The 27,430-nt window shown below is 41.9% G+C and overlaps 2 protein-coding genes across 69 annotated transcripts in view; both read right to left on the reverse strand.

The window, feature by feature from the left end:
- ZNF454 (zinc finger protein 454) overlaps window positions 1-26,059 on the reverse strand; it is a 48,132-nt gene extending 22,073 nt beyond the window's left edge. For 16 of the 50 annotated variants that reach the window (XM_060416122.1, XM_042250884.2, XM_060416121.1 and 13 more), the window contains exons 1-6: window positions 25,983-26,059; window positions 17,063-17,193; window positions 9,227-9,291; window positions 7,225-7,314; window positions 5,560-5,630; window positions 3,804-3,879 (exon numbers count right to left, since the gene is read on the reverse strand). The gene's annotated coding sequence lies outside the window, so the exon portion shown is untranslated. Of the gene's footprint in view, window positions 1-3,803; window positions 3,880-5,540; window positions 5,631-5,965; window positions 6,059-7,224; window positions 8,287-9,226; window positions 9,292-17,062; window positions 17,194-25,580 lie in introns of all 50 variants that reach the window. The other 34 variants (XM_060416132.1, XM_060416114.1, XM_060416131.1 and 31 more) reach the window with 15 other exon arrangements.
- On the reverse strand, window positions 1-26,059 carry ZFP2 (ZFP2 zinc finger protein). Of its 19 annotated transcripts, none has more exons than XR_009600768.1 (6): window positions 25,983-26,059; window positions 17,063-17,193; window positions 9,227-9,291; window positions 7,225-7,314; window positions 3,804-5,630; window positions 1-314 (listed from the first exon to the last, which is right to left on the reverse strand). XR_009600768.1 is itself a non-coding variant. In XM_042250906.2 (6 exons), the coding sequence occupies exon 6, from the start codon at window positions 5,551-5,553 to the stop codon at window positions 4,159-4,161; it is 1,395 nt and encodes a 464-aa protein (XP_042106840.1). In that variant the 5' UTR covers window positions 5,554-5,630; window positions 5,966-6,058; window positions 7,225-7,317; window positions 9,227-9,291; window positions 17,063-17,159; window positions 25,983-26,059; the 3' UTR covers window positions 1-4,158. The 19 variants fall into 19 exon arrangements, 16 of the variants coding, with proteins under 16 accessions (XP_042106840.1, XP_060272133.1, XP_060272129.1 ...); XR_009600764.1 differs by having other exon boundaries at window positions 1-1,152; XR_009600765.1 differs by having other exon boundaries at window positions 1-1,152; window positions 7,225-7,317.
- Window positions 26,060-27,430: the final 1,371 nt, after the last annotated feature.

A 27,430-nucleotide genomic window follows, 5' to 3' on the forward strand; every position in this document is an offset into this window, starting at 1 on the left:
TACTCAATAAACACAAAATATTTTATTAGGTAGTGATGACACTGAAAGACTGATGCTGAAGCCGAAGCTCCAATACTTTGGCCACCTGATGTGGAGAACTAACTCATTGGAATGATGCTGGGAAAGATTGAAGGCAGGAGAAGGGGACAACAGAGGATGAGAGGGTTGGATGGCACCACCGACTCAATGGACATGAGTTTGAGCGAGCTCCAGGAGTTGGTGATGGACAGGGAAGGCTGGTGTGCTGCAGTCCTTGGGGTTGCAAAGAGTCGGTCACTACTGAGTGACTGAACTGAACTGATGACACACTTCGGCTGTTAGGTGGGAAAGTGGGGATTATTTTAAGTAGCATTTTGAGTTCTCTTTGAGGAGGTAACATTTGAGCAGAGATCTGAATGCAGTAGGAAGGAAAACATGTGAATATTGGGAAGAGAACAGAAATGCTGACCAGAGATAGAAGCGTGCTTGGTGAGTCTGCGGTTTAAGAAGGCCAGTATGACAGGAGAGGGCACAGTCAACAAGGGAGAGTAGGAGAGGAGATTAGAAGGGACTAGAGGGCTTGAAGGCCATGGTAAAAAGTTTGGCTTTATTCTATACATTATAGGAAACCATCAAAGGGGTTTGAGCAAAAGAGTGGTGTGGCTGAATACATTTTGACAGAATCAATGTTCTGCTTTGGGGAGAAAAGGCTGTGGTGGGGCTAGAGCTAATACAGGGAAAGCAGTTAGAAGGCTATTATAGCAGTGGGGTAATGGAAGGAAGAGAGAGCCTCCTACAATTATTAACCTTCCTACAAGGCATTTGCTTTGAAAGCCCAAGATAATTGAGCTAATTAAAGGCTCTGGATGCCATGCTAACAAGTTTGGATATTGTTCATATACATGAAAACGATAATATTTATTTAGCACTAAAAATGTGTTGGGCACTAAGCATTTTACATTAGTACTGAATGTCATCCAAAGCTATAAGGTCTGCACTGTTAACAAATACGAAAATTGAGATAGCAATACATTAAGTGTCTTGCCTAAGGTCTCATGTCTAGGGACCAGAAATCCTGCCCCTGCTGGGAAGAAAGGTGCAGAAGTTTCCTCTTTCCTTGTTGCCCAAGATAGCTGAGCACTGACATACGAGGACCCGAAGCTTCCGAAACTCCTGGAAAAGTGAAACCTTCATTTATCTGACCCATTTCTCCTGCTGCTCCCTCTGAAGGTTAATATTGTACCAATTTGGGGTTATCACACCCATCTTATAGGCATCAGTACAGTTTATTCTTCCCTCTCCTCCTCGTCCTCTGCCTCCCTTTGAGCCTTTAATTTTGCTACTTTTTCATTTTTCATCTATTTTCTGCCTCTCTGCTTCCTTCTTCCCTTCATTTCTATCTTTTGAGATCAAGTGGGGAACAAGAAAAACAAATATATGAAGGGAAAGGAAGAAGCTGGTGTAAGGGAGATAGATTGTTTAAAATCTAAGTTTCTGAGGTCATAATTAATTCAGTGTTTCATTCCCGCTTAGTCCTTGCCTTTTCTTTTTTTTTAAAACTCCACAGAGGTCCTGTAACCCATAGAGATCAAAATGATGTAGTTCCAAACACTCAAGAGTCCATGGGAAACCACTGCTATCCAGAAATATCTTCTGTACCCATTGTTTCTTGTTTGCCCCTCTCCCAGTGGAAAGTTTCCTTCCTCCTGTTGAAAAAGATCCCTGTGGCCTCTGCCTCTGTCCTAGATCTGATTTCCCCACTTTCAGCTGCACATTGCCTCCTCTCTGCACTTTCAGACTCTCCCATGCAGTGATAAACATGCTCAATTCTTCTGCCTTAAATCATACAAATGCTCCTGGCAGATTATTTGTTGGCTAAATCAACACCTTTCTCAATCCCCTCTTTGCTTACCTAAACTCCACTATAGAGGCTGGAAGAGCTAAATATTTTTTTCAGACTCCTTTGCTCCTAGCCTCCATGCAACACAGCAGCTATGGTCAATGAGATGTAATCAGAAGTCTGCTGAGGGCTTCTGGGAAAACCTTTTCTGATAAAAGGCACAGATGTTGCTGGTGCTACCCACCCCTTCTTCCTGCTTTGAATGCAGATATTTTACCTGAAGTATGGGAGCCCTCCTGTGACTTGATGAAAAAGTCATGACACTCAAGGCCCTGAATTATTTTGCCTTTGAAACAATGCCAAGCACCTCCAGATTCGTTATGGGAGAAAAATAAATCCCTGTTTGCTTGCAAGTCATTGTTATTTGGGCTTTCTGTTATTTGTAGCCAAAAGCTTTCCCTCTCTCAACCACAGTCTCCTAGTTACCTTCCTAAATCTCTCCTTTGTCAATCAAGCTATTAAGTCCTTTTCAACCTTTAACTCACTCTTCAACCCACTAAAAGTTAGAGATTATCAAAAACCAAAGGCCATTTTCTATTTTCACCTTACGGTAGCATTTCAAAATCTATCTCTGTGCTAAAATTCTTTTACTTCTATGCCACCACCTTCTCCTGATTTTTCTGTGTGTGTGTGGTTGTTTTTTTTTTTTTTTTTTTGCCTGTTTTTTCTCCTCAGCTTCTACTAATTTGATATCTCCCACCTGGTGTGCTAAGTCATGTCTGACTCTTTATGACCCCATGGACTGTAGCCCACCAGGCTCCTCATTCAGTATTCCAGGCAAGAATACTGAAGTGGGTTGCCGTGCCCTCCTCCAGGGGATCTTTCCAACCCAGGGATCAAACTCAGGTCTCCCTCATTGCAGGCGGATTCTTTAACAGCAGAGCTACCAGCGAAGCTTCTTAGTTTAGCCTTCCACTTATTGCATTTAAAGACAGTACTCCCAGAATACCCTTTCATCATCACCTTTCTACTTATTCAACTGCCTATCAGTAATCTTCATTTGGATACCACTCACTCATAAAATGCCCCCAGACCAAACTCATCATTGCCCCACAAAGTCAGTCAACTTTTTGTGTTAATTATGGCAGCCATCCACCTAAATAAATCTGAGTGCTCACACTTAATTGATTACCACTATACCTAGACTCTGCCTTATCATTGCTTGAATTCTTCCTCTTCTCTCCCATCCCACTGCTAGTTTCTTAGTTTAGCCCTAGGAAAACAAAGACTATCTTTTTCAGTTTGACTTCCTAATCATATTTATCACCTATAAATGAAATTGCTTCAACTACTCTCATAACTATAGATCTATAAAATCTCTCCCTATGACTGTTTTGAATATTTTATGAGTTGTAAAGATTTTGTTAGTAACATCAGATTTTCATGTCTGTTAGTGTTTAGCTTCCTCTCCTTTCCACTTTGATAGCTGAGTACAATCCAAAGATGTGTTTGAATCCTATGTACTCTAAGACTATATTTGTTATATTGTTTTCTAAATAATTAGCTTATTAACAATAGTTTAATGACTGTTATTGGAGAATTAAAACAGCATGCTATTGTATTAAGATCTGTACAATTATTCTGTCATCTGGTAGCCACCAGCCAATATTTCAGAGGAGAAAATAAAAGGGTATAGAGGAGGACATGAAACAATCATAGAAGTTGGTGGAGGTACAAAATTTTGACTGAACAGATTCAGAGAAACCAGATTGTGGAATAGGAGCATCTAGATAACATATATAAGATGGTGAAAAATCAAGGATTTTCAGGCATTCATTATTTTTATGGGATTGTAGCATTTTAGAGCTTATAGCAATCTTGGAGCCTTCTAAATCTAAAAATCCCTCATTTACCAAATAAGGACACTGGGACCTGGTGAAAGTAAGTGACCTGTCCAAGTTAGCAGCAGATCAGGACTACATACCAGGTCTTTGGGCTGTCCAGTTAAGCACTCTCACATTTTCTCTCCAGTGTGAAGTCTCTGATGTCCAAAGGAGAATCTGCAGTATAATACAATAGAACTTATCTTCAGCATGAATCCTCACTGCTTAGAACATTAGTTATTTAAACGTTCTGGTATAAAGTAAGTTTTACTTTCTGAATCAAGATTTCTCTCCACTTTTATGTGGTTTCTCTGCAGTGTCTGTATTTTCTGACATGGTATGTTATACTTCAACTAAAAAATTACTGGAATCACTACATTTATTAGGTTTCTATATTACATGACTTATCTGATTACCACTGAAGAGTTAATCATGATGAAGGGTCCCATGTTTTCCTCACGTATGAGTTCTCTGATGCCGTGTAAGATTTGTACTCCGACTGAAGGCTTTTCCACATTCATTACACTGATAGGGTTTCTCTCCTGTATGAGTTCTCTGGTGCACTATAAGGGATGAATTCTTAATGAAGGCTTTTCCACACTGATCGCATTCATAGGGCTTCTCACCAGTATGAATTCTTTGATGCTCAATAAGGTATGCACTCTGGCTGAAGGCCTTTCCACATTCACTGCATTCATAAGGCTTCTCTCCAGTATGAATAACCTGATGTACAGTAAGGGATGATCGCCCAGTGAAATGTTTTCCACATACCATACACTCATAAGGTTTCTCTCCAGTATGAATTCTCCGATGTTGAGTAAGAGATGAATTCTTACTGAAAGCTTTCCCACACTGATTACATTCAAAAGGTTTTACTCCAGAATGAAGTCTCTGATGCTCTATAAGGTACGTACTTTGGCTAAAGGATTTCCCACATTTGTTACATTTGTAGGGTTTTTCTCCAGTATGATTTCGCTGATGCAGGGTAAGAGCTGAGCTCTTACTAAAGGCTTTTCCACATTCACTACACTCATAGGGTTTTTCTCCAGTATGACTTCTCTGATGTACAGTAAGATGCATACTTTGACTGAAGGCTTTTCCACATTCATTACATTCATAGGGTTTTTCTCCTGTGTGAGTTCTTTGATGCACTGTGAGATTCATACTTTGGGTAAAAGCTTTACCACATTCATTACATTTGTAGGGTTTCTCTCCAGTATGAATCCTTTCATGTTGAATAAGGGATGAATTCTTGCGGAAAGCTTTTCCACACTCTTTACATTGATATGGTTTCTCTCCAGTATGAGTTCTTTGATGAACAGTAAGGTTCATGCTCTGACTGAAGGTTTTCCCACATTCATTACATTTGTAGGGTTTCTCTCCAGTATGAATTCTTTGATGTACAGTAAGTGAGGAACGTTCAATGAAGTGCTTCTCACATACATTACACTTATAGGGTTTCTCCCCCGTATGAATTCTCTGGTGCTTAAGAAGAGACGAACTCTGGCTGAAGGTTTTCCCACACTCATTACATTCATAGACTTTCTCTCCTGCAAATATTCTTTGAGTTTTAATTAATTCAGCATTTTGTTTGGTGTCTTTTCCATGTGAATTCCAGTTGTGAGGACTTTTCCCCACAGGAATAGTTTGTTGTATATCAATGATTGAACCCTGACTGGAACATCTTTCAAGTTCATTACCTCCACATGTCCTTTGCTCAGTGAGGGTTTCCTTATGGGTAATGTGCACTTGGCCCAAATGTCTATCCTGGTTTTCCTGTTGCCCCTCTAACCAATTATCAGGTTCCCAGGTTTCCCCTAAAGAAGAATGCCAGAGACCTTCCCTTTCCATTATTACCCCATAAGATAAATCTTCAGTAAGTTGGGCTTCGTAGTTGACTCTTTTGTTTCAAGTCTTGGTCTTCCAATCTGAAAAAAATAAAAATTCAAAATTGTTTCTATACTAGATTGAAAACTGTATAAGATGGGAATGAGAGAACGCAACTGAGAATAACTATATGGCACATTTGAGAGCTTCCAAAGATGTCCCTATAATTAGGAAGAGAATTGGAAGGGAGGGAAAGAACAGTGAGCCACCGATAAGAGGAACTAGAAGCAGGGTAAGCAGAGGAAAGAGTGAGCCTATGCAGGAGGGACAGATACTGAAATCACCGACTGTTGGACAAAGGAAGATGGAACTAAGGGAAGATATATAGACAAGTTGGGATTAGGAGAGGCAGGTCAATAAGCCATAGCACATTTACCAGCAGTTTCTTCTCTTCTGCAGGCTGGCTATAATTCTGATATTAGATCTTCATAAAACACAGTAGTGTGACATAGCGAAAAGACTGTTTACCCTGGAGGCAGACAAACTTGGGTTTAAACACTGGCTGTTAACGCTTAGCGTCTTAAGTACTTACTTGTTTCTCTGAATCTGAGTTTCACAGATATAAAATGAGGATGCAAATAATCTCATAAGGACTAAGTAAATTAATGCATATGAACTACCCTTAGGGTACATACTTGGCTGGAAGATAAAGTATCAGAACATACTTGAAACTTAAACTGTCAAGGGAGGATGGCACAATCTCAAAGCTCCTCCCTTCTGCCCAAGGAGCCTGTGATTTTCCCACTCTGTTTAGGGAAGAGAATCCTAAAGGGCCCTACCCTTTCCTAAACACCCATTCCTTGAAGATAAGAACTAGTGGTAGAGGCAGGTAGGGAAGAATCTGTTGAACTGCTTGAAATGGAGCCAGAGGAAAGGCCTTGTAACCATTCAGCCTTTGTTTTCACTGATCCCATTTCTTATCCCAGATAAAATGGCCTGGAAGCAAAGAGAAGCAGAGGACAGGCAACTACAATCTGAGAATCCACTTGTCAGGTTGATCAAAATTACCAGAGCAGAGATAACAGTGAACCAACAGATCAAAGGCCTATGGGCAGGAGGCTTTACTGTGAAAGCAAAAGATATGCATGAACCGGACTTTGTCCTTCGAATCTGACCCAGTTACACAGAAGAAGAGAAAAAGTGGAAAGCCAAGCAGGGTCCACCTGTAAAACACACACACCACCAAGTAACCTCAAAGAAGGCCTATCCAGTCAAGTGTGAAGTACCAACAAGTGCTACCCAGTAAACAACACAGAGGACATGGGGTATATATTCACACTGTTAGACAAATACAAAGTCCAGAGAAACAAAACGATTGAAAAGAAACTGACACACAGAAAATAAAAAATTTGTAAACTAGGCAGAAGTTCAAGAAATGTTTAATAAAAGTAGGAGAACAAGGGGGGAGCATAAAAATCAAATGGGAGAATAAACATTAGAAGACTAAATGGTCTCAAGCATCAGAAGACCAAAAAAAACCCCCCAAAACTTACATACTAGAGAAGGTATTTGTAACACATGACTCAACGACAACACACAGCAAATGGTACAGGTCTCAAGAGACTCAGGGACCTCTGAAGTGGTTTCGCCCCAAGGTGACACTCATAAAACAAGTCTTTGCAGCCTGATCCTTACCTGGGGAGATGCACCCAGAATGTTCTTTTGTCATCAGCTTCAGTTCTCAACCCAGCTGAGAAATCACATTTGGTTTGGAAAGCTGATGTCCTGCTTAGGAAGAAAAACACTACATTTGAGTTCTGAACTGAGCATAAAAATCACTCCCAGCATGTCTTATCCCTTCAGGGCTTCTGAGAGTATGTGGCTTCTGAGATTTCCCATTTTTCCATTCTCTACAGAAAAGACCTTTCACCTTGAGAGGACACCAAGGAACTACCCTAAAATAATGTCCTATAGTATCAGGATGTCAAGTACAAATTCAAAAATTCCAGAGGCTGTACAAGCTGTCAGTAGTAGGAAAGATGGTAACAGGTAGGTTTTGAGTTACAAGAAGTCCTTATCCAGTGAAACCAGGTTCCTATAGTTTCTCAGCATCACTTTCCCATACAGGTTCCTCTGAGGAGAATCTAGATGGACCTGTTCCTCCCAGGTGAAGTCCACAGACACATCCTTGAATCCTGAAACTATAAATTCCTGCTTAAAAAAGAATTATGCCAGTAACACCTCTGAGGGAAGTAAAACAAAAATAACAAAAAACAAGCAGCATTAGACAGGATAGGATAAAGAAGAGATCTGTGAGAGAAAATGTTACCTTCCAAAAGAAACTGAACATCTGCAACAAAAACAGACATTATTATGAAACAATCAGGGACAGACATAAGGAATAATAGGGAAAGACATTGAAGGCTGCTCTAGATTAGCAGTGGAGAAGAGTAGATGGTATTCTGATTGTACCTTTTTACCCCACTGATGAAAGGATAGATTCCCCACCCTAAATAGCACAAGATGACTACATACATGACACACAGCACTGGACAGAAGAGATTGACAGCAGTTATTAGTCACATATTCTCACAACCTGGGGGAGGACACTCCACACCATGCAAGACCATTTGGTGGTCATACTCAGAAACAGTGAGCCAGCATGGGCTGTGGGCGGCAGGCTTTGTACTGACAGGAGGGCGATGTGACCTTGGCTACCATGGGAAGATATGATTGGCTTCTTTAAACATTTTCGAGCTGGTAGGAAGATAAAAAACCATTAGGTTGAGGATTAGTACAAGTGTACCTGGCCAGACTGACGACAGCTAGTTGGATGGGGAGCCCTTCCCACGAGGTGGGAGCATATCCAGTGAGAGCAGGGGAACTCACAGCTAGGTCTCTGGAGCTCCCTAAGGTTCAAAGTTGTAGAGACAGTACATGGAATTTTAGGCTTTACAATAACTGGGTGGAAACTCCAGTTAATGGGGGGAAAGCATGTATAAATAGGATAAATCTAGAATGCGGCTGGTCTGTGAGACAACCAGCAAAACACCCAGCTTGACTTGAAAATGGCATTTCAAACTTACAAGCCCATTTGGGCCTTGTTTTCCATCTCTTAGACGAGGAAATAAAACTCTGTAAGAAATCACTATGTCTGATAAGTGTGACGGTTAATTTCACATGTCAGCTTGACTGGGTTAAGGTATGATCTGAGAGTTGGTAAAGCATTATTTCTGGGTATTTCTGTGAGAGTGCTCCCATTTGAATAGGTAGACTGAGTTAACAAAAAGGTGGAAGGGCATCATCCAATCCACTGACGGCCCACACAGAACAAAAAAGCTGAAGAAAGGTGAATTTGCTCTCTCTGCTTGAGCTGAGATAGCCATCTTCTCCAGCCCTTAAACACAGCTCTCTTAGTTCTTGAGCCTTCAGACTCAGACCAGGACTTAGACCATCAGTTGCTGGATCTCACACCCCTTGGTCTGGAGTGGGACAGCAGCACTGGCTTTCCTGGGCCCTCTGCAGCTGCAGATGGAAGGTCATGGGAACGCTTCATCCTCCATAACTGTGTGAGCCAACTCCTCATAACCTCTCTGTATATCGACATATATCCTATTGGTTCTCTTTCTCTGGAGAACCCTAACTAATACAAGAGCGAACACTAACTGAGTGGCAGTCACACTAAACGATAACTCACCTTGTACTCAGTTTTGTACCAAGAGGAGATTCATATGCCTCAGCTCATTTAACGCAAAGGACAACCTGCCAAAGTGATAGAATTAAAGTCATCATTTTACCAATGAGGAATCTGAGGATCAAAAAGTTAGTACATTCAAGTCATACAGCTTGAACCCAAGGCCATCCAACTCCTCATGTTGTGAGGAGAAGGCCAAGAAAAGATCCCAGCAACTCTCAGCAATCGTAAGAGCGAGAGAAAGACAGAAAGGGAGATGGGAGGCGACTCAGGACTGAAACTTGGGGGAAAAGGGGTTTCAAGGAAGAGGGGCTAGTCAACACTATCAGAAGTCAGGTAGGTCGAATGGCATGATGGTTGAAAAGAATGTCTGATTTGAAAATTAGCTAATTTCAGAAGATTGATGAAGGAAGAAGTCAATTTACAGTGGATAAAAGAATAAATGGAAGATGAGGAATCAGAAGCAGCCAGATGAAATTACTTCAAACTTTTTGTGAAGGTGAGAAAAAAAAAAAGACTGTATGAAAAGAAGTAAGGAATAAGTTATGGAAATAAAGCAATGGAAAAGGTTCATTTAAGGACGGAGAGCACTGTAATATGTGAATAGGCAAAAGAGAGAAAAGGACTGATGAGTTCAGAGATGGAATGAAACCAATTTCCAAGCAATTTGGATATTTTACATCCCTACTGGCTATGAACTCTAGAAAAAGTGTCAACCCTGAGGCACAGAGTTTACTATATTTCTTTCTACCTCATTATTTATTTTCTCCTAGTACTTTTAAATCAACATATCAAAATAACAAAAACGTTAAAAATTATTGACAAATATTATTGAGAAAAGTAAAAGTAGCTACTTGTTGTTCAGTCACCAAGTCATGTCAGACTCTTCGCAAACCCATGGACTGTAACACGCCTGGCTTCCCTGTCCTTCACCATCTCCCAGAGTTTGCCCAAGTTCATGTCCACTGAATCAGTGATACCATCCAACCATCTTATCCTCTGTCACCAAAAGTAGCTACTAGTAGTATATAAATACATGGCAGAAATTCCATTTTATGAAAGGAAAAAAAGAAATGAGAAAAATCATCAGTTTGAAAAATGTTCTAAAGAAAGGGGATGAAACAAGAAAGCATAATAATGATAAATCATTAAATAACAAAAGAATGACTCAATACATGTATAACAACAAATGTAAATGGGTTGGCTTTATCTATTAAAAGAGAAAAGCAGTAAAATTGGCTTAAAATACAATTATATGGCACATACAAGAGACCCTGGAAAATTACATGGACAGAGGAGCCTGGCGGGCTATAGTCCATGGGGCTGCAAAGAGTCAGTCGCAACTGAGCAACTAACACATACATACATATAAGAGACACACATAAAACACAAACCAAAAAGTTTTAAAAAGTGGGGCTGCTAGAGAAAAGCCATGGGCTTCCCAGGTGGCTCAGTGGTAAAGAATCTGCCTGCAATGCAGGAGATACAGGAGATGCAGGTTCAACCTCTGGATCGGGAAGATCCCCTGGAGGAGGAAATGGCAACCTACTCCAGTATTCCTGCTTAGAGAATCCTATGGACAGAGGAGCCTGGTGGGCTACAGTCCATGGGGTAACAAAGAGTCAGACATGACTGTCCAACTGAGCACGCACACACACAGACGAGATACAGCAGGCAAAAGCAAATAAAAAACAGGGATGAGACCATATCAATAACAGATATCTAAGGTAGAATATATGTGGAAATAAAATATAAGCCCCTTTGTGAAAAAGGTAATAGCTCATATATATGATACCCTCTTTCTGGGCTTCCCTGGTGGTCCACTGGTTAAGAATCCACCTATCAATGCAGGGGACATGGGTTCAATCCTGGTCCGGAAAGATTCTACGTGCTGTGGAGCATGTAAGCCCACAAGCTGTAACTACTGCGCCCAGGCACTGCAACTACTGAAGTCTGCGTGCCCTAGAGACTGTGCTCTGTGACGAGAGGCCACCATAATGAGAAGCCCACGCCCCCCAACTAGACAGCAGACTGTGCTCACCACAACTAGAGAAAGCCACGTGCAGCCACAAAGACCCAATGCAGCCAAAAAATGTAAAAATAATAAAATTCATTTTAAAAAACCAATGCATTAAAAAGCAATAATAAATATGATATTCTCCTTCCAAAAAATTAACCTACTTTCAATCAGTTAATAATAAGGCAAAATTAAAAGCCCAAATCTAGACTCTGATGGGTTATATGTTGGTCTTCTCTACCTTCCTAGATTCTTCTCATTCCCTGAAGTGCAGAACCTACTACCCCCTCCACTCCTGCCACAGGCCTCAGAGCTTGTCCCTACTATGAAGCATACTATGGAACCCTGGGTAGATTAGTATAGAAAGCCATTTTAAAAAGCTGCTGCTGCTAAGTCACTTCAGTCGTGTCCAACTCTGTGTGACCCCATAGATGGCAGCCCACCAGGCTCCCCCGTCCCTGGGATTCTCCAGGCAAGAACACCATGTCCTTCTCCAGTGCATGAAAGTGAAAAGTGAAAGTGAAGTCGCTCAGTCGTGTCAGACCCTTAGCGACCCCATGGACTGCAGCCTACCAGGCTCCTCCGTCCATGGAATTTTCCAGGCAAGACTACTGGAGTAGGGTGCCATTGCCTTTTCCATTTAAAAAGCTAAACTGAAACTTAACTGTATCAGTCATAGAATGTATTTGTTGCTAATCTCTTAAGATGTTTTCTCCCTTTCTGGTTTCCACTTATTATGGGTCTTTTTCTCCCCAGCACTACATTAAGCTCATGGTAAATCATGGTATTTGAAATAAGCAGCTTCATGGGTTTATCTCCTTCATGCAGAGGTTTCCTCAAATATAAAACACAGAGGTTTTTGATATTGTTATTCTTTATAAAGGCCAAATATCAAATGGAATAAATAGGAATATTTTAATAATGAAAATATATTTTATAAAGAAGACACAATAGTGATAAAGTTTTAGACACCACAGTAGCACAATGTTTTCAGATGTAAGTCTCAGCAACCCAGTGTCTTAATTTCTTTTAACCAAGTCATAACTCTGGTTAAATCACAATCACCATAGCACCAAAAATTGAAACACCTCGGAATACACTTACTAGGAATAAGCAAGATTCTCATGATGAAAGTTAACAAAAGCCATAATGAAAGACCTGAATAAAAGGAAAGGTAATTTTTTTTACTCAATAGGAAGAATAAATATTGTAAAGATGGTAATCTTCCTCAAATTGATATAGTTGGTAAGCTCAAATCAAAACTGCATATTTTTTAACGGTTTCTGTTGAACTTGATAACAGTTAATAAAATTTGACCCTAAGGATAAATGTTTACGAACAGTATAGTAACCAAAGGAGGAAGGGATGTTCTTTATAAACTAACAAAGTAAATTCTAAAACAAATAAAATAGAGTGGTACTAGAGTAGAAATAGAGCAACAGAACAGAATTCAGAAAAATAAACTCAAGTGTGTATGTATATGTATCTAAATATGTTATATGTAAACATTTTATATACATGTATAAATTTAGTGTATTATCTAATTTAGTGTATCTAATTTAGTGTAAATTTAGGGAGTATCTCAAATCTTTCAAGAATAAGCAGAGTACTCAATATATTATTTCAATAGGTGTATATTATTTCAATGTTTGAATGCCATCACCTCAAACATGCCAACCCAGTTCTGCCTAAATAAAGCAGACAGCATGTCACACGCAGCCAGGCCACCCTACTGTTTGGTGACCACAGCATGTAACAACATCCTCAGTAGTATTTCTTCCTCATTGCTGACTTCTCTTTCTAGAAGAGAAAATCAAGGAGGAAAGGGCTTTGTCTTTCTTTCACTACTACCTTCCCATCATCCAGAACATTGCTTAGCACATGGTAGGCAGGCGCTAAAAATATGTTTAATGAAAGGATGGATGATGAAATGCCTCACCACACATTAAATGAAGTTAGAGTCCAACCTCACATGTGTACAATAAATTCCAGATAGCTCAAGAAACTAAATTTAAAATGATAAAAACAAGTAGAAAACGTAGAAACGTATTTCTATAAACTTAGGCTACAGAAAACCTTTCATAGCAATAATTCCAAAGACAAAGGAAAAGAAATGTTAACTGCATAAAACTTTATTTGTAGCCTAAGATTACAAAAAATTTTAAAAGAAAGCTGAATGACAGGGAACAAGAATGTCAATTTGTGGCAAAGGACTAATATCCACTTCTTTAATATATAAACAACTCAACATAAAAATGGACAAAGGACACAAAAAGGCATCTTAAAAGGCTAGCAGAATGTACATCCACAGTCATTTTTGAGGATTTGAGACCTAGAAGTATATCTTATAACCTTATCACCTTAATTTTTTTTTACAACTATATGCTTAATATTTATACTCAGAAAAAGAGGATAAAACTTAGCAAGTTATACTTGGGCAATTCACAGTCACATAACTGGTTAATATAGGAAAGACGGAAATATTAGGGAAGATGAAAGAAGGAATACAGCTCTAACACTCCACTGATACATCCTAAATCAATCACTATACTCTTTGAAAGTGTCAAGGTCATCAAAGACCAAGACTGAGAAACTGTTCCAGATTCAGGGAGACTAAGGAGACAGGACATTTAGATGCCAGGTGAGAACTGGATTAGTTCCTGGATCAGATAAAGGCCATTTGTGGCAAAACAGAACTAAGGTCAGCAGATCGGCTAACAGAATTGTATTAGTGTAAGGACATAAAACAGGGTCCTTAACTTTAGGAAACAAATACTTAAGTATTTAGAAATCAAACCAGTGATTGCCTGGGATGGGAGCTTTGTGTAGGAAGCAGGTGAAACCTGGGATGGGAGCTGTGGATAGGAAATAGGTGAGGATACTTTCTGGAGTGATGACAATGTTCTACAGCTTGACTGGGACACTGGTGATGTTGGTGCACAAATTTGTCAAAACTCAGTGAATTGTATGCTTTAACTGGGTTATTTTATGTAAATGAGACCTGAAAAATAAAGTTGACTTAAAAATGTAGTTAGCACTATTAAACTAAATGAGCTTCCCTGATGGCTCAGCAGTAAAGAATCTGCCTGCAGGGCAGGAGTCACTGGAGACACAGGTTTAATCCCTGGGTCAGGAAGATCCCCTGGAGGAGGGCATGGCAACCCAATCCAGTAATCTTGCTTGGAGAACCCTATGAAACCTGGGAGGCTACAGTAGTCCTTAGGGTTGCAAAGAGTCAGAGATGACTGAAGCAACTTAGCAGGCAGCATGCATGCATTTTAACTAAATAAAATAAAATCAAGGCTATTGACAACCAAACTGAAGCCTTCATCAACGAAAATCTTCTGAGTGCTCCCCCACCTTAAATCTTCCTCCTTTCCAGAAATTCTCTGATAGTACCTATTTTTGTGAATTATGTTTCCTTTTAAAACTGAGCTTGGTTAACACTGAGGAGAGAAAGCAGTACAAAGAGAAATCGTGACAGTCAACGTCTGTCTTCATGAAGTCTTTAGACTGGCTCCTTTTATAAATAACCAAGTGACATATTCAAGAGACTCCTAACATATGACCTTATGACTAGAGAAAATACCACAAGTCCTTTAGGATGGCAGACAAGGTTAACTATACCTAAACTTAAAAAGTAAAACAACAAAACACCTAAGAACTTAAGAGTTTCCTGAGTCCAATCATCCTGATGTCTTACTTCCTTTTCCAGAGAAGCAACAACTTCAAGTTCTAGCAAAAACTAACAGGATCCACTTCAAGCAATCTCTCACAGCAAAACTAGCCTAGGCTCCTTATGCCCTTTTTACCTCTGATTTTTTTCTGCTGCTTCCCAGAAAAGCTCTCATCATGCCAACTCCCTTATTTAAATTCCTCTGACTTCTCCTCTACTCTCAGGCCTACCACCCCACCCAGCACACAAACTCCTCCTTCCTGGTACTTGACCCCAACTTTGTCTCTGATTCCCTCTTACTTCCAGTCCCTTGCTGCCTTCACTCCACCTGTAAAGCTTGTCACCTACAAATTGGTACATGCCATCTACCTCTACACACGAGCTGCTGCACCTGCTGACCTTCAACACCCCCTGAAAAGAGTTCAGGGTGGAGATCAGGAATGAAGCACCTGTCTCCTGGGAAAACTGGCAAAACAGTTCTTTAGATAGTTATTTCCAGGAGACAATATTATGAGCCCAGTTCTTGCATCCTGTCATATCTAGAAAAGCACTAAAATCCTTCATGGTGACATCTGCTCCTTGTGACTAGCAGTAACCTTCTGAAAAAAAAAAGGGGGGGGGCTTGATTGCATGTACTCCCCTTCCCCAAAATCACATACATATTAACCTTCCCCCCTACCTCTTTGGAGCAGTTTCTAAGAGCTATCTGAAATGCTGCCTTCAGTCCTCATTTTGCCCCAAATAAAACTTAACTCACAATTCTCGTCTTGTGCATTTTTTTTCGGTTGACAAACTCTAATAAAACACCAAGTATAGTGTCTGGAATAATGCTAAGAATGCCTACAACTGAGCTAGTACTTTCAACATTCCAGGAACCAATGCTGGGCTCTTTTTACTTTATCTCATTTGATCTTTCACCACACCTATGAAGTAGGTATTATTAAATGAAACAAGTCCAGTGAAATTCTTATCGGTGTCAAGTATGTGGCAAACACTCAGTTAATGCTGTTATTTCTGTCATCACCATGAGGAACTAATGCTTAGGGAAGTCAGACCACTCACCCGAGACAGTGCAGCTGTTAAATAATATTTGGAATTTAAACTTCAGATGCCCTGACTTCACTACAGCAAATCCTCTCCACATATCCCTACTTAACCCTACTTCTGGTCACCATGCTGATCTTCTCTTTCTCCTGAACTCTGGAAAACCTGGGTACTTAACAGTATTTTTTCTTATTATTGCTCAGTTCAGTTCAGTTCAGTCACTCAGTCATGTCCGACTCTTTGAGACCTCATGAATCACAGCACGCCAGGCCTCCCTGTCCATCACCAACTCCCAGAGTTCACTCAGACTCATGTCCATTGAGTCAGTGATGCCATCCAGCCATCTCATCCTCTGTTGTCCCCTTCTCCTCCTGCCCACAATCCCTCCCAGCATCAGAGTCTTTTCCAATGAGTCAACTCTTCGCATGAGGTGGCCAAAGTACTGGAGTTTCAGCTTTAGCATCATTCCTTCCAAAGAACACCCAGGGCTGATCTCCTTCAGAATGGACTGGTTGGATCTCCTTGCAGTCCAAGGGACTCTCCAGAGTCTTCTCCAACACCACAGTTCAAAAGCATCAATTCCTTGGTGCTCAGCTTTCTTCACAGTCCAACTCTCACATCCATACATGACTATTGGAAAAACCATAGCCTTGACTAGATGGACCTTTGTTGGCAAAGTAATGTCTCTGCTTTTGAATATGCTGTCTAGGTTGGTCATAACTTTCCTTCCGAGAAGTAAGCGTCTTTTAATTTCTCATTACCGTATACGTGTGCAGTCATCATGACTGTTCCCTGTAGAAATGTGACCTCTTTATGTTCCTGGAGAGTCCACAGCCCTATAAGCACCTGTAAGGACCATCTTGCACGTGATTTCTGTTCCTTTTTTGACCCCTGAACTGCACCAACAAATTAACAGGCCAAGGCATCCAGCTGAATAAGGAACTGGCAGCTGAGAACAGACCTGAGAGACATTGAGGGAGGGTGGTTTTGTGGGAAACATCCGACATTCAGAGATCTCAATTGTTCTGTTTTCTGTGGTGAGGCCTACCTACACTACAGGAGCAGGGAGTAAGAGAGAGGTTTGAGAGAAAGCTGAGTTTACCTGAACTCCCCAAAGTAGAGGCCCAGCAGCCATTGCCTTCCGCTTCCTTCCTGTGGTGTCCTTCCCAGGGGATGGGCAGGATCCAGAGAAGATGGAGCTGAGGGAAGGAAAAGATGTGAGAAACAAGACTCCTGCAAAAAAAAAAAAATACTGAGAAATGGAATTTTGCCTGCCATATCAGTAAACAAAGGATATCATAGTTATCAGGGTTGCATCCGCCACCAGTGAGCTGGGGAGCCTGGAGGGGAATTCAGGAAAGAAAGGATACCTGGCATCTAGCAGATATCAGACTTCAGCCCCTCCCCACAGTAAGCCTTGAGGAAACTCAGGGTGTGAAAACATAGGATACCAGCCCCAGGCAGCCCAGGAGCCTATCAAAGGAATGATTTCAGTGAGCCCTGACTCTCGCATCCTCCCATACACAGAAAAGTGCTAAATTCCTTGAGCTATCCAGTTTTCTTTAATTAACAATCATCTTTTGACATTCAGACTACCTGCCCTTTGTTGTAAAACTCCTATATATACCCTGGCTCCTCCCCAGCCTCCTTAGAGCAGTTTTCTCAGGGTTACTTGAGATAGACGCTGCCTCCCAGGCTTGTGCTTGAGGTCATAAAAATTTCTGCTGAATAAAATATAACTCCCAACTTTTAGGTTGTGAACTTTTTTGTCTACAATATAATACCTACAGATAAGCCAAATAAGAAGTATATGGTATTTATTATGTGAAGAATACCATTAAAAAAAAGCCATTTAATTTACTGATTAAACTTATTTAAAGAAAGCTGAACAAAGAGAGACATACCATCTTCCTGGATAAGATGTCACAATATCCTAAGTTGTCACTTCTTTGAAATTAATTTATAAACTTAACACATTCCCAACCAAGTTATACCTAAATAATAATTTTGTGAGGTTAATTACGGAAAAGATGATCTTTTTTAAAAGTTAATTGTGTTATGAAACAATAGCAAGGAAATTTCTTAAAGGAAATAGCAAACTTGCCCTCCAAATATTATAGGAGTCCCTCGAGGAGGAAATGGCAAGCCAATCCAGTATTCTTGCTGGGAAAATCCCACGGACACAGAAGCCTAGCAGGCTAAAGTCCATGGGATCCCAAAGAATTGGACATGACTGGCCACATACACAAATTTAGTACACAGTGCCACTGCATGGGGAGAATCACTCATTCACCAGATATACTGTTGGCCACCTACCGTGTACCAGGCACCTATTCTTAGGGCAAACAAAATAAACTCTCTACCCTCATGGATGTTATAGTCTAACAGGGAAAAGGGTTAATGGAATAAATTAAAATCCTAGCAACACAAACAGTTCAGGAAAAAGTTTATACTTAAGAATTCAGGATATGAAGACATGTGACAGTTCACATCAATGAAGAAAATGTCGGTGTCCGAGCACAGGCTGGAAAAGAATTTCCAGACACGAGACAAAATGAGAGGGAAATAAAGTTTATTAGAGTGGGAGACGCTGTTAGAACAGTGGGCCAGCTCAAGGGAGAACCGACCTTGAACAGCGGTCCTTAGTTGACTTTTATACCCAGGGTGCAAGGCGTGGGATGGGGTCTTGCTGATGGGACGAGGCATATATACTGGGTGGGTGGGCGGGAGGAGAGTAAGGCAAATACCCTCTCTCTATGGGGTAGGAGGAGAGACAGGTTACACTGCTCAGGAGACCTGAAGTCCATGAACAGTTACAACATGGGGGAGGGAAGGACGATAAGGGTCTGGTTTTCTGTTCCTGCATTCCAAGACCCTCTTTGGTTTTATCTGCTCTTTCGTCCTTGGGTCACCACATTCCCCCCTCTCTTTATGTTTAGGGTCAATTCTTTGGCCCCTGTTGATGCCCTGCTCATATCTAACTATCTACCCATTTCCCTTCTCAGGCGTTTCGGAAACCAGTCTCAAAGGAAAAGGGGCGATGACCGCTCTGACTTCTTCAGGCTGTCACGGGGCTCTGGGCTCTTTGCCTGCTCTCTGCCAGGGTGCATTTACGGAGGGAGACGAGCGTCCATGGAATGATAAGGCCGCCTGTTTCAGCACTGTCTGGTGTTGGTCAGGGTATATTCTTGTCATACTATCACTTGGAGATGTGCTGTACTCTAGAAGAAACAAACTTAACTCAGAAGTTAGAGGTGCGTGGCCCAAAGATGAATAGAAGTAGAAACGCTGCTGAGGAGCTAGCCAGGAAAGCCAGGACTAGGCTGGTTCACGACGTTCGTGTTTCTCTGGGTACGAGAAGAGGCAAGAACTGGGGCTCAGAGAATCTTTACCTCAAAGCATCTGATGATCTCAAGGCCGGGTCTTCTGAGTTTTTCCCAGAGCACAGAGTGCCTTATTTCTGATCTCTACCCTGAACTCCTTTCAAGGGGTGTTGAAGGCCAGCAGCTTGCAGTGGTCATGATGTAATGTTTTTAGAGGCAGCTGGCAAGTGCCAACTTCCAGTCAGCAGGGTCCCTTCATAGTCACATATCTGACCATGCTTTGGGGGCATTTCAGGGCTGTTGTGTCCGGCGGTGCTGGGAAGGCTCATTCTCAAGTCTACTGAAGATTCCACAGACAGTCCACTCAACTGTGCTCTTACAGGACCAGACCTTGCAAGCAGCAAGTCTCTGGACTATACCTGTCTTACTAGCCTCTTGGTCCAGCAAATGATTCCCTCATGTTGCTTCTTCCCATATCTAGAGTTACACTGTTATAACCATTGATCTCATATGGAACTGCCTATCCACATTTTATCACAGGCTCAGTCACACATTTAGTAACGTTAAGAAACAACCATCTGAAACAAGCAACATAGAAAATAACAAAGCCAGCAGTTATTAGTAAGGTCATAAGTAAGAATTATAAGTCAAGAACTTTCATTAGGTAGAGTCCAGTATACCACAGGTCATCTGACTTAGTTAAATAATTATAGCCAGATGTGAATCTCCTCGTTGTACATCATGGAGCATCTGACCTTTATTCAAAGACTGGTTACTCAGCTAAGCTTTAGAAACAAACTTAGAGTGTCCTTTTTAATAACTTAATTAATTAAACCTTTTAGCAATATAACATAACAACAAGGAACTATCTCGGAAGTAAACAGACCTTAATTAACAAAACTAGAACTTAATATTAAGTGAAATATAATTTTTTTGTCATTGCGAGGGCATTAACCCTGTAGGCAGGGAAGGCTTTAACCCACCAAATAAAAATGAGACTTGTCAGGGAGCCGGGAAAAGCCAAGCGGCCGTCTTGGACTTCCCGCAGCCCTGACTCTTTGACTTACAGCTACTGTTCACCGATTTTTAATCCCCCAATTTAGGAGTAGACTGTTGACATGTTTTAAGGACATCAGGATAGCAAAAGTCTATCCGTGAGGGCTTATATTTTGTAGAAGCAGAATGAGCTTTGTCAACATGCACCGTAATCTTAAATAATGTTGATTTACTTTACCAAAGTAACAAAAGATTTTAAAAACAAATATAAACCACTTAAAGGCAAAGAAATTGATAATCTGTTATCAAAAACTTCATTCTAGGAAAACTGTGTTCTCTTAACATAGAGAGTAGACTAAACTCCAGTCTGTTACCAGTTTACCAGATAACAAACAAAATTTGTTTATCGCTTAATCTTAGAAAAGTCTTTTCCATAAATCTTGAAGTAGCAGTATTCTTGCAAAGGCATTAGGGTGAAACCATAGAAGGCATGTTTAAAATCTGATTAAACTGCAATTGACAATGTAGCCTGGCCATTGCTGTGACTTGTAACACTTTAACATGATAACTAGAATTATAATGACATTTTATCAGGACATATCAGATTTTCATGAATTTCACTTAATTTTAATATTAGTAACATCAACCATACAATATAACCTGAGATGATTTATCACTCTTCTAGCAATATTTCCCATGTAATTTAACATGTCAAATCAACTCAGGTAGTTTAATATCTCTCTTTGGGATGTCTCAGAAGCCCTCTGAAGCATCCCAAAGTTAGCTAGAAGTCAAATGATTTAGGAAGTGTTTTCAATAAATATCAAAAGGGTTTATAACACTCAGTCAGATAGGATCATATAAGTCACAGTGAAACAACAGTTATTCACTTAGCCAAAGTTAACCAAAGATTTCAAAGGTAAACATAGAACAGATCACTTCAGGGATAAAGAAACTTAAAATCCATTATCAAAGGCAGTTCAACATCTCAAGAAAACAAAACTCTTCCCTTGGGGTCCACTTTTCATAAAACCTGCTTACCACTTTCTGTGCCCATTACTCTGCTCTCCCATCCTGAAACAGTCACCAGTAAGTGAGACCTACCTCCTTTTCCCTTCATAAAATGTAATTTCATTCCTCGTATCTTCTTTACTGAAAACACACATCCTACTTTCCTTAAGCAACCAACAACTGACCTTTCTATTCGCATTCTATAGACTGGCGAACATAAATACCGGTGATTTATGTTTTCAAATTCTAAAAAAAAATTCTAGAGAACATCTCAGGATGGCATCAAACGTTATTCAATAAAAGTCCAAAATCACTAGTTTCTCTGTAAGAAGAAGTTAGTGTTCAGTAATGAATGTTTCAGAATCTTATTTTATTTGGAAATGGCCTAGCTATTCAATAAACTTCCATCACTTAGTTTAGCACAACCCTAGATATTCAGGATACCAAAATCTAGACAGACTGCTGTTTTAGACAGACATTTCTAAAGTATAATTATTCTTAATAGTTTATCTAAAAGCTCATATCTCATCTACATTTTTCAGTTTTTTTTTTTTCCCTACAGGTACTTTTCTTGTTGACAAACTTGTAACAGATACAACAATATAACAATATTTAACTTATAATAAACCTAGGCACATAGGAGATATTATGCTTAATGTTAATGACTCTTAGATATGTCTATATCAGATTAGCAAACAAACAGTAATACTAGATACTTAATACTGCATATTTCCCAGTTCACATCAATCTGAAATTCTTTTAAGTTAATTTCCCTTGTATTTAGAATTGTTTGATTTGTAAGCGCTTACTTTTCTTTAGGCCAATAAATTAGAACTCATTTACAACTTCAGCAATATTATCAAAAAAACCCAAAAGACACACACTGAGACATACATAAATACAGACAGATCGTAGTTTTCCGCTGGAGATTTAAAATGTCTCTTTGATTCCCCCCCCCCCGCCCCCCTTTTTAAAAAATTCTAATTTGCCCAAGGTTGAGGTCTCAGGTAAAGTGGGCTGTGTATTTCAAGGACATGGAAAGAGTTAACTTCAAGCTTTTCCCTAGGCAGGCCTTTTAATAAGCTAGATGTTCTTAACTGCATATACAAAAAGAACCGGTTTTGCAGTTTCCAAGAAAAAATTTCATTTTAACCAGTTTTCTCCAGAGTCTATAGAACATCATGGCCATCCTGCGTCAAAAAGTTATCTTTCCTTTCTGTGCTGCTGCTAAGTCACTTCAGTCGTGTCCGACTCTGTGCGACCCCATAGACGGCCGCCCACCAGGCTCCCGTCCCTGGGATTCCCCAGGCAAGAATACCAGAGGGGGTTGCCATTTTCTTCTCCAGTGCATGGAAGTGAAAAGTGAAAGGGAAGTCCTCAGTCGTGTCCAGCTCTTCACAACCCCATGGACTGCAGCCTACCAGGCTCCTCTGTCCATGAGATTTTCCAGGCAAGAGTACTGGAGTGGGTTGCTTAGTCATAGTTTTATAGCTAAAATATAGACCAAATAGTGCTCAAATTGACTCTGATATCAGGGGAGGATTAGCTGATAAAAATCTTGGATTGTCCCTCTGATGGGAAGTGAGGTCTTTGTCCCATCAGAAGAATCTGAAGGGTTAAGGGAATTTGCAGGAGGAAGCTTGGTCCTTCCCCATCCTGAGAAATAAAAGTAGTAAGAAGGGAATTTTTTAGGATGTTCAGGAGTGGGGGAAGCTTGGTTCCCTCCCCACCTGAGAGGTAAGTGTAGTTAGAAGGGGATTCTTTAGAATGTTAGGAGAGTTTTTGATCCTTCAGGCTTTTGAATATAGGGAAAGACCTGGACCAAAGAGAACCTCAGAAACAAGAGGTCATGTGGATATGAAAGGTCGAGTAAGGGTCATCTAGGAAATCTGATGGAGAGAGACAGAGGGGGACAGGAGACAGGGAGGCAACAGAACATAAGGAAATTCTGAGTCCTTTCCCTGCTTTTGGCAAAAGCTAGTGTGCCATTCAGAGGCCATATTTTTTTTGGGTCCCCCAGTTTGTATTGGGGCCAGGTCTCCCGCAGGGTCAAAATTTTCCAGTTTCTGAGAATGTAGCCAAGGGGTGAGTCTGAGAGAGGATCCCAGGATGTACAGAGATTCCTGGAAGCAACCGGGTGACTCACTGTTTGGAGATTCCCTGAAACGTGGAAGCCACTCTTGGGATAGCTCAGAAGCAACACCTAGGCTCCTGTAAATCAATCTGGACTGAAAAGGAAAGAAGTGACAGGGAAGAAGGCTGAGGAATCTGCCTTCAATCCTATTGGGGAGGCGGTGGCCAGGGGACAATGGTCTCTGTTTTCCTTCAATCACTGTGTGCCTGACATGGCACATGGAAATTGTCTTGCTGCGGGCGGATGCCCTTGTGGCCTGATCTGTTCCGTGTCCCCCTTATCCTCACACGGGAGTCTTCATGTGGCAGGCGCCCTAATGGCTTTTAAGTGCCTGACCCATGCACACAATATTGGTTGGCCTAGTTCTCAGTTGGAAAGAAGACAAAGGAGAGACCCTCACCCATTCGGGCGGCAGTTACTGGGGCACAGTGAACAGTGGGGTCTTTGCAACACACCAGAGGGAAACCCTGGCCAGAGTTCCTCAGTTGCTTCCACAGCACTTGCCTGTTTGCAGAGGGTCCCTATGAGAAAGAAGAGAGGAGGTGGGGGAAGAGGCCCCAAGGTCCCTGTACGGGCCACCAAAAATGTCGTAGTCCAAGCGCGGGTTGGAAAAGAATTTCCAGACATGAGACAGAATGAGAGGGAAATAAAGTTTATTAGAGTGGGAGACGCTGTCAGAACAGTGGGCCAGCTCAAGGGAGAACCGATCTTGAACAGCGGTCCTTAATTCACTTTTATACCCAGGGTGCAAGGAGTGGGATGGGGTCTTGCAGGTCATTTACTGGGTGGGCAGGGGGAGGGAGAGTAAGGCAAATACCTTCTCTCTATGGGGTAGGAGGGGAGACAGGCTATACTGCTCAGGAGGACCTGAAATCCATTATTAGTTACAACAGGGGGAAGGAAGGACGATAAGGGTCTGGATTTTCTGTTCCTATATTCTAAGACCCTCCTTGGTTTTATCTGCTCTTTCGTCCTTGGGTCACCACAGAAAGGATGAATGATTCAGTAACGCAGAACAAGACCTTACCACTTGGAAAAGAATAGAAATTTGCACATAAAGTGAAACTAAAGTACTAGAAGAAAATGCAGATGAGTATCTTGTGACATATGGAATAAAAGACTCCCCAACAATGATGTCAAAGACCCAAACATGAAGGGAAGGTCTGCACATCTGAACATATAGATATGCAACATTTCTGCATAGAAATTGAAAATATATTTGTGTATCAGACACACGACTTAAAAACACAATGCAAACTGCATAAAAATATTCACTCACTTTCAAAATGCAAATAGCTGCACCTTACTGTTTGCACCTCTCAGAAACTTAGAGAACAGTAACACTCAGACTTAACTGTGTGTCAGTAAGGTACCCTTACCTTGCAATGTTTATAAACTACTACTGTTCTAGAGAGAACAGGACAGAAGGTATCACAAACTTTACAGTATGATTTAGAAATTTCACTTGAGAAGATTTACAGAATGAGATAAGAATGCAAAGATAAATGTAGCCAGATGGCCTTTATTGCTTATAATACTAAACAAAAAATCAGAAAAAGCCCACAACAACCCTGAGAAAGAACACTAAGGCCTACAGAGAGGATTAAGCGTGGCACAGACATACTTTTCCTCATATTCATTAAGAAGCTGACTTAGCTGTTCTTAAAAACTAGTGTAAGTAGATGGTTTCAAAATATTAAATTAAAAAAACTTTATTCCGCATCTTAAGTTGTACTACACAGATAAAAATATTTATTAAGAAATCACGGAGCTTAAGATTCGCGCACACGTATTTCATAACTCATTTTTTAAAGTAAATGGAGAAAAGGATACTAATATCCACATATTTGTTTAGAAAGCGTTTCTATGCAGATTTTGACAGTTTTCAAATGATTTTTCCCTTTTTGCTCCTCTGGACCTTCTAGCTGTCCTATAGTGAACTTTTTTATTTTTGGTAAGAGGAAAAAACTGCTTTAAAAGAAGAAAGAAAAGGATTCCCTCAAGTAGAAATCTGCATAGGATGGCCCTCCCCATTCTTACGGAGAGAGGAGTGAAGCGGGGCCCGCGCCAGCGCCCCAAGGAATCGGAAACCACTGAGGGCGGCCGCGAGATGCGGCTTACACAAAGGGCCGGAGCTGGAGCCCCAAGACCCGCACCTCGGTCGAGAATCCCCCGGGGTTTTCACGGCGGCTCCCGGGGACGGCTCGCGACGGGCAGGAACCCAGGGTCCGAGCGACTTGCAGAGGCTTCGGCCCCACTTGCCCCGGCGACGCTGGGCCCCTGGGCCGAGCTGTCTGCCCTGGCCGCTCGCGGGGCAGGTGGTCCAAGAGCCGCGCCCGACCGCTCGGCTCTCGGCGTTCTCACCGGCGGGGCTCCCAGGGCGCGAGGAGGCGCACCGGGAGTGAAAAGCCCGGCGCTGCGCTGGGTCAGAGAGGTGGCGGCCCATCGGCAGCCCGCCCCACCCCTAAGCGGCCTCGCCTGGCTGCGCTGGACGCCTCCCGCCAAGGCCCCGCTCACCCTCCGGAGCGGGCGCTTCCCGCCGCGGCCCCTTCACTCACCCTCTCCCAGAAGGAGCCGAGGCCGCCTGCGGACCGATGCCGCCCCTCGCGGCACCGCCGCCCCAGGAAGTCGGACTACATTTCCCACAAAGCTTCGGAGGGGCGTGGCGAGGGCGTAGGGATGCGCAGACGCGGGCCGCAGCCGGGCGGGGCGATGCCCCCGCCAGAGAAGGTGGTGGCTCCCAGAAGGGCTGCTTCATTTTGGTGGGCTTGTGGTTTGTCAAGCCAGGAGTCAGCGGCGCGGGGGCCTTACCCTCGCAACCCTGAAGAAGCCCCCTCATTAGAGCTTCTGGATTCCTAACCCATGCGTAGGGGAGAAGGGGTAGCCATCCTTTGCTAAGCCTCACTTTTCCTTTTCCGAAATAAAAGGAGCCTAGAGGAGTCCCTTGCAAAGTTGTAGGAAGAAAGGGTGGATTGGAGGCCAGCAAACCAGAGGCGTTTTTTCACGAACGGGGAGAGGGGGGATGGTTTCGTGATCAGTTCAGTTCAGTTGCTCAGTCGTGTCCGACTCTGCGACCTCATGAATCGCAGCACGCCAGGCCTCCCTGTCCAGCACCAACTCCCGGAGTTCACTCAGACTCGCGTCCATTGAGTCAGTGATGCCATCCGGCCATCTCATCCTCTGTCGTCCCCTTCTCCTCCTGCCCCCAATCCCTCCCAGCATCACAGTCTTTTCCAATGAGTCAACTCTTCGCATGAGGTGGCCAAAGCACTGGAGTTTCAGCTTTAGCATCATTCCTTCCAAGGAAATCCCAGGGCTGATCTCCTTCAGAATGGACTGGTTGGATCTCCTTGCAGTCCAAGGGACTCTCAAGAGTCTTCTCCAACACCACAGTTCAAAAGCATCAATTCTTCGGCACTCAGCCTTCTTCACAGTCCAACTCTCACATCCATACATGACCACAGGGAAAACCATAGCCTTGACTAGACGGACCTTAGTGGGCAAAGTAACGTCTCTGCTTTTGAATATGCTATCTAGGTTGGTCATAACTTTTCTTCCAAGGAGTAAGCGTCTTTTAATTTCATGGCTGCAATCGCCATCTGCAGTGATGATTCAAGTGTATTACGTTTGTTGTGCCCTGTATTTCTACTACTGTTACATTGTGATATATAGTGGAGTAATTATAAAACTCACCATAATGCGGAGTCAGGGGGAGCCCTGAGTTTGTTTTCCTGCAACTAGATAGTCCCATCTGGGGATGATGGGAGACTCTGCCTCCTGCAGTCTGTTACTTGTGCCCAGTCTCGGTAATCTTGTTCCGGTTGCTGTCACTGAAGAAAACCCTACTTTGCGGAGATATGATGTTGGAAATGGAGGCAGGCTTTTCAGGGCTCCTGTGGCAGTCTCAGGATATTCTGCCTTAACTTTAATCCAGAATGTATGGAGATCTGAAGTTGTCCCAAACGTACTTTCAAGACCACAGCCATTTTCAACCTCAAGCAATTGA

The sequence above is a fragment of the Ovis aries genome, chromosome 5 (assembly GCF_016772045.2).
Source record: "Ovis aries strain OAR_USU_Benz2616 breed Rambouillet chromosome 5, ARS-UI_Ramb_v3.0, whole genome shotgun sequence".
Taxonomy (NCBI): Eukaryota; Metazoa; Chordata; class Mammalia; order Artiodactyla; family Bovidae; genus Ovis; species Ovis aries.

Bases quoted from the DNA above. Each gene is read 5' to 3' on its own strand.
- ZFP2 (XM_060416147.1), bottom strand. From the start codon at position 5,553: ATGGAAAGGGAAGGTCTCTGGCATTCTTCTTTAGGGGAAACCTGGGAA.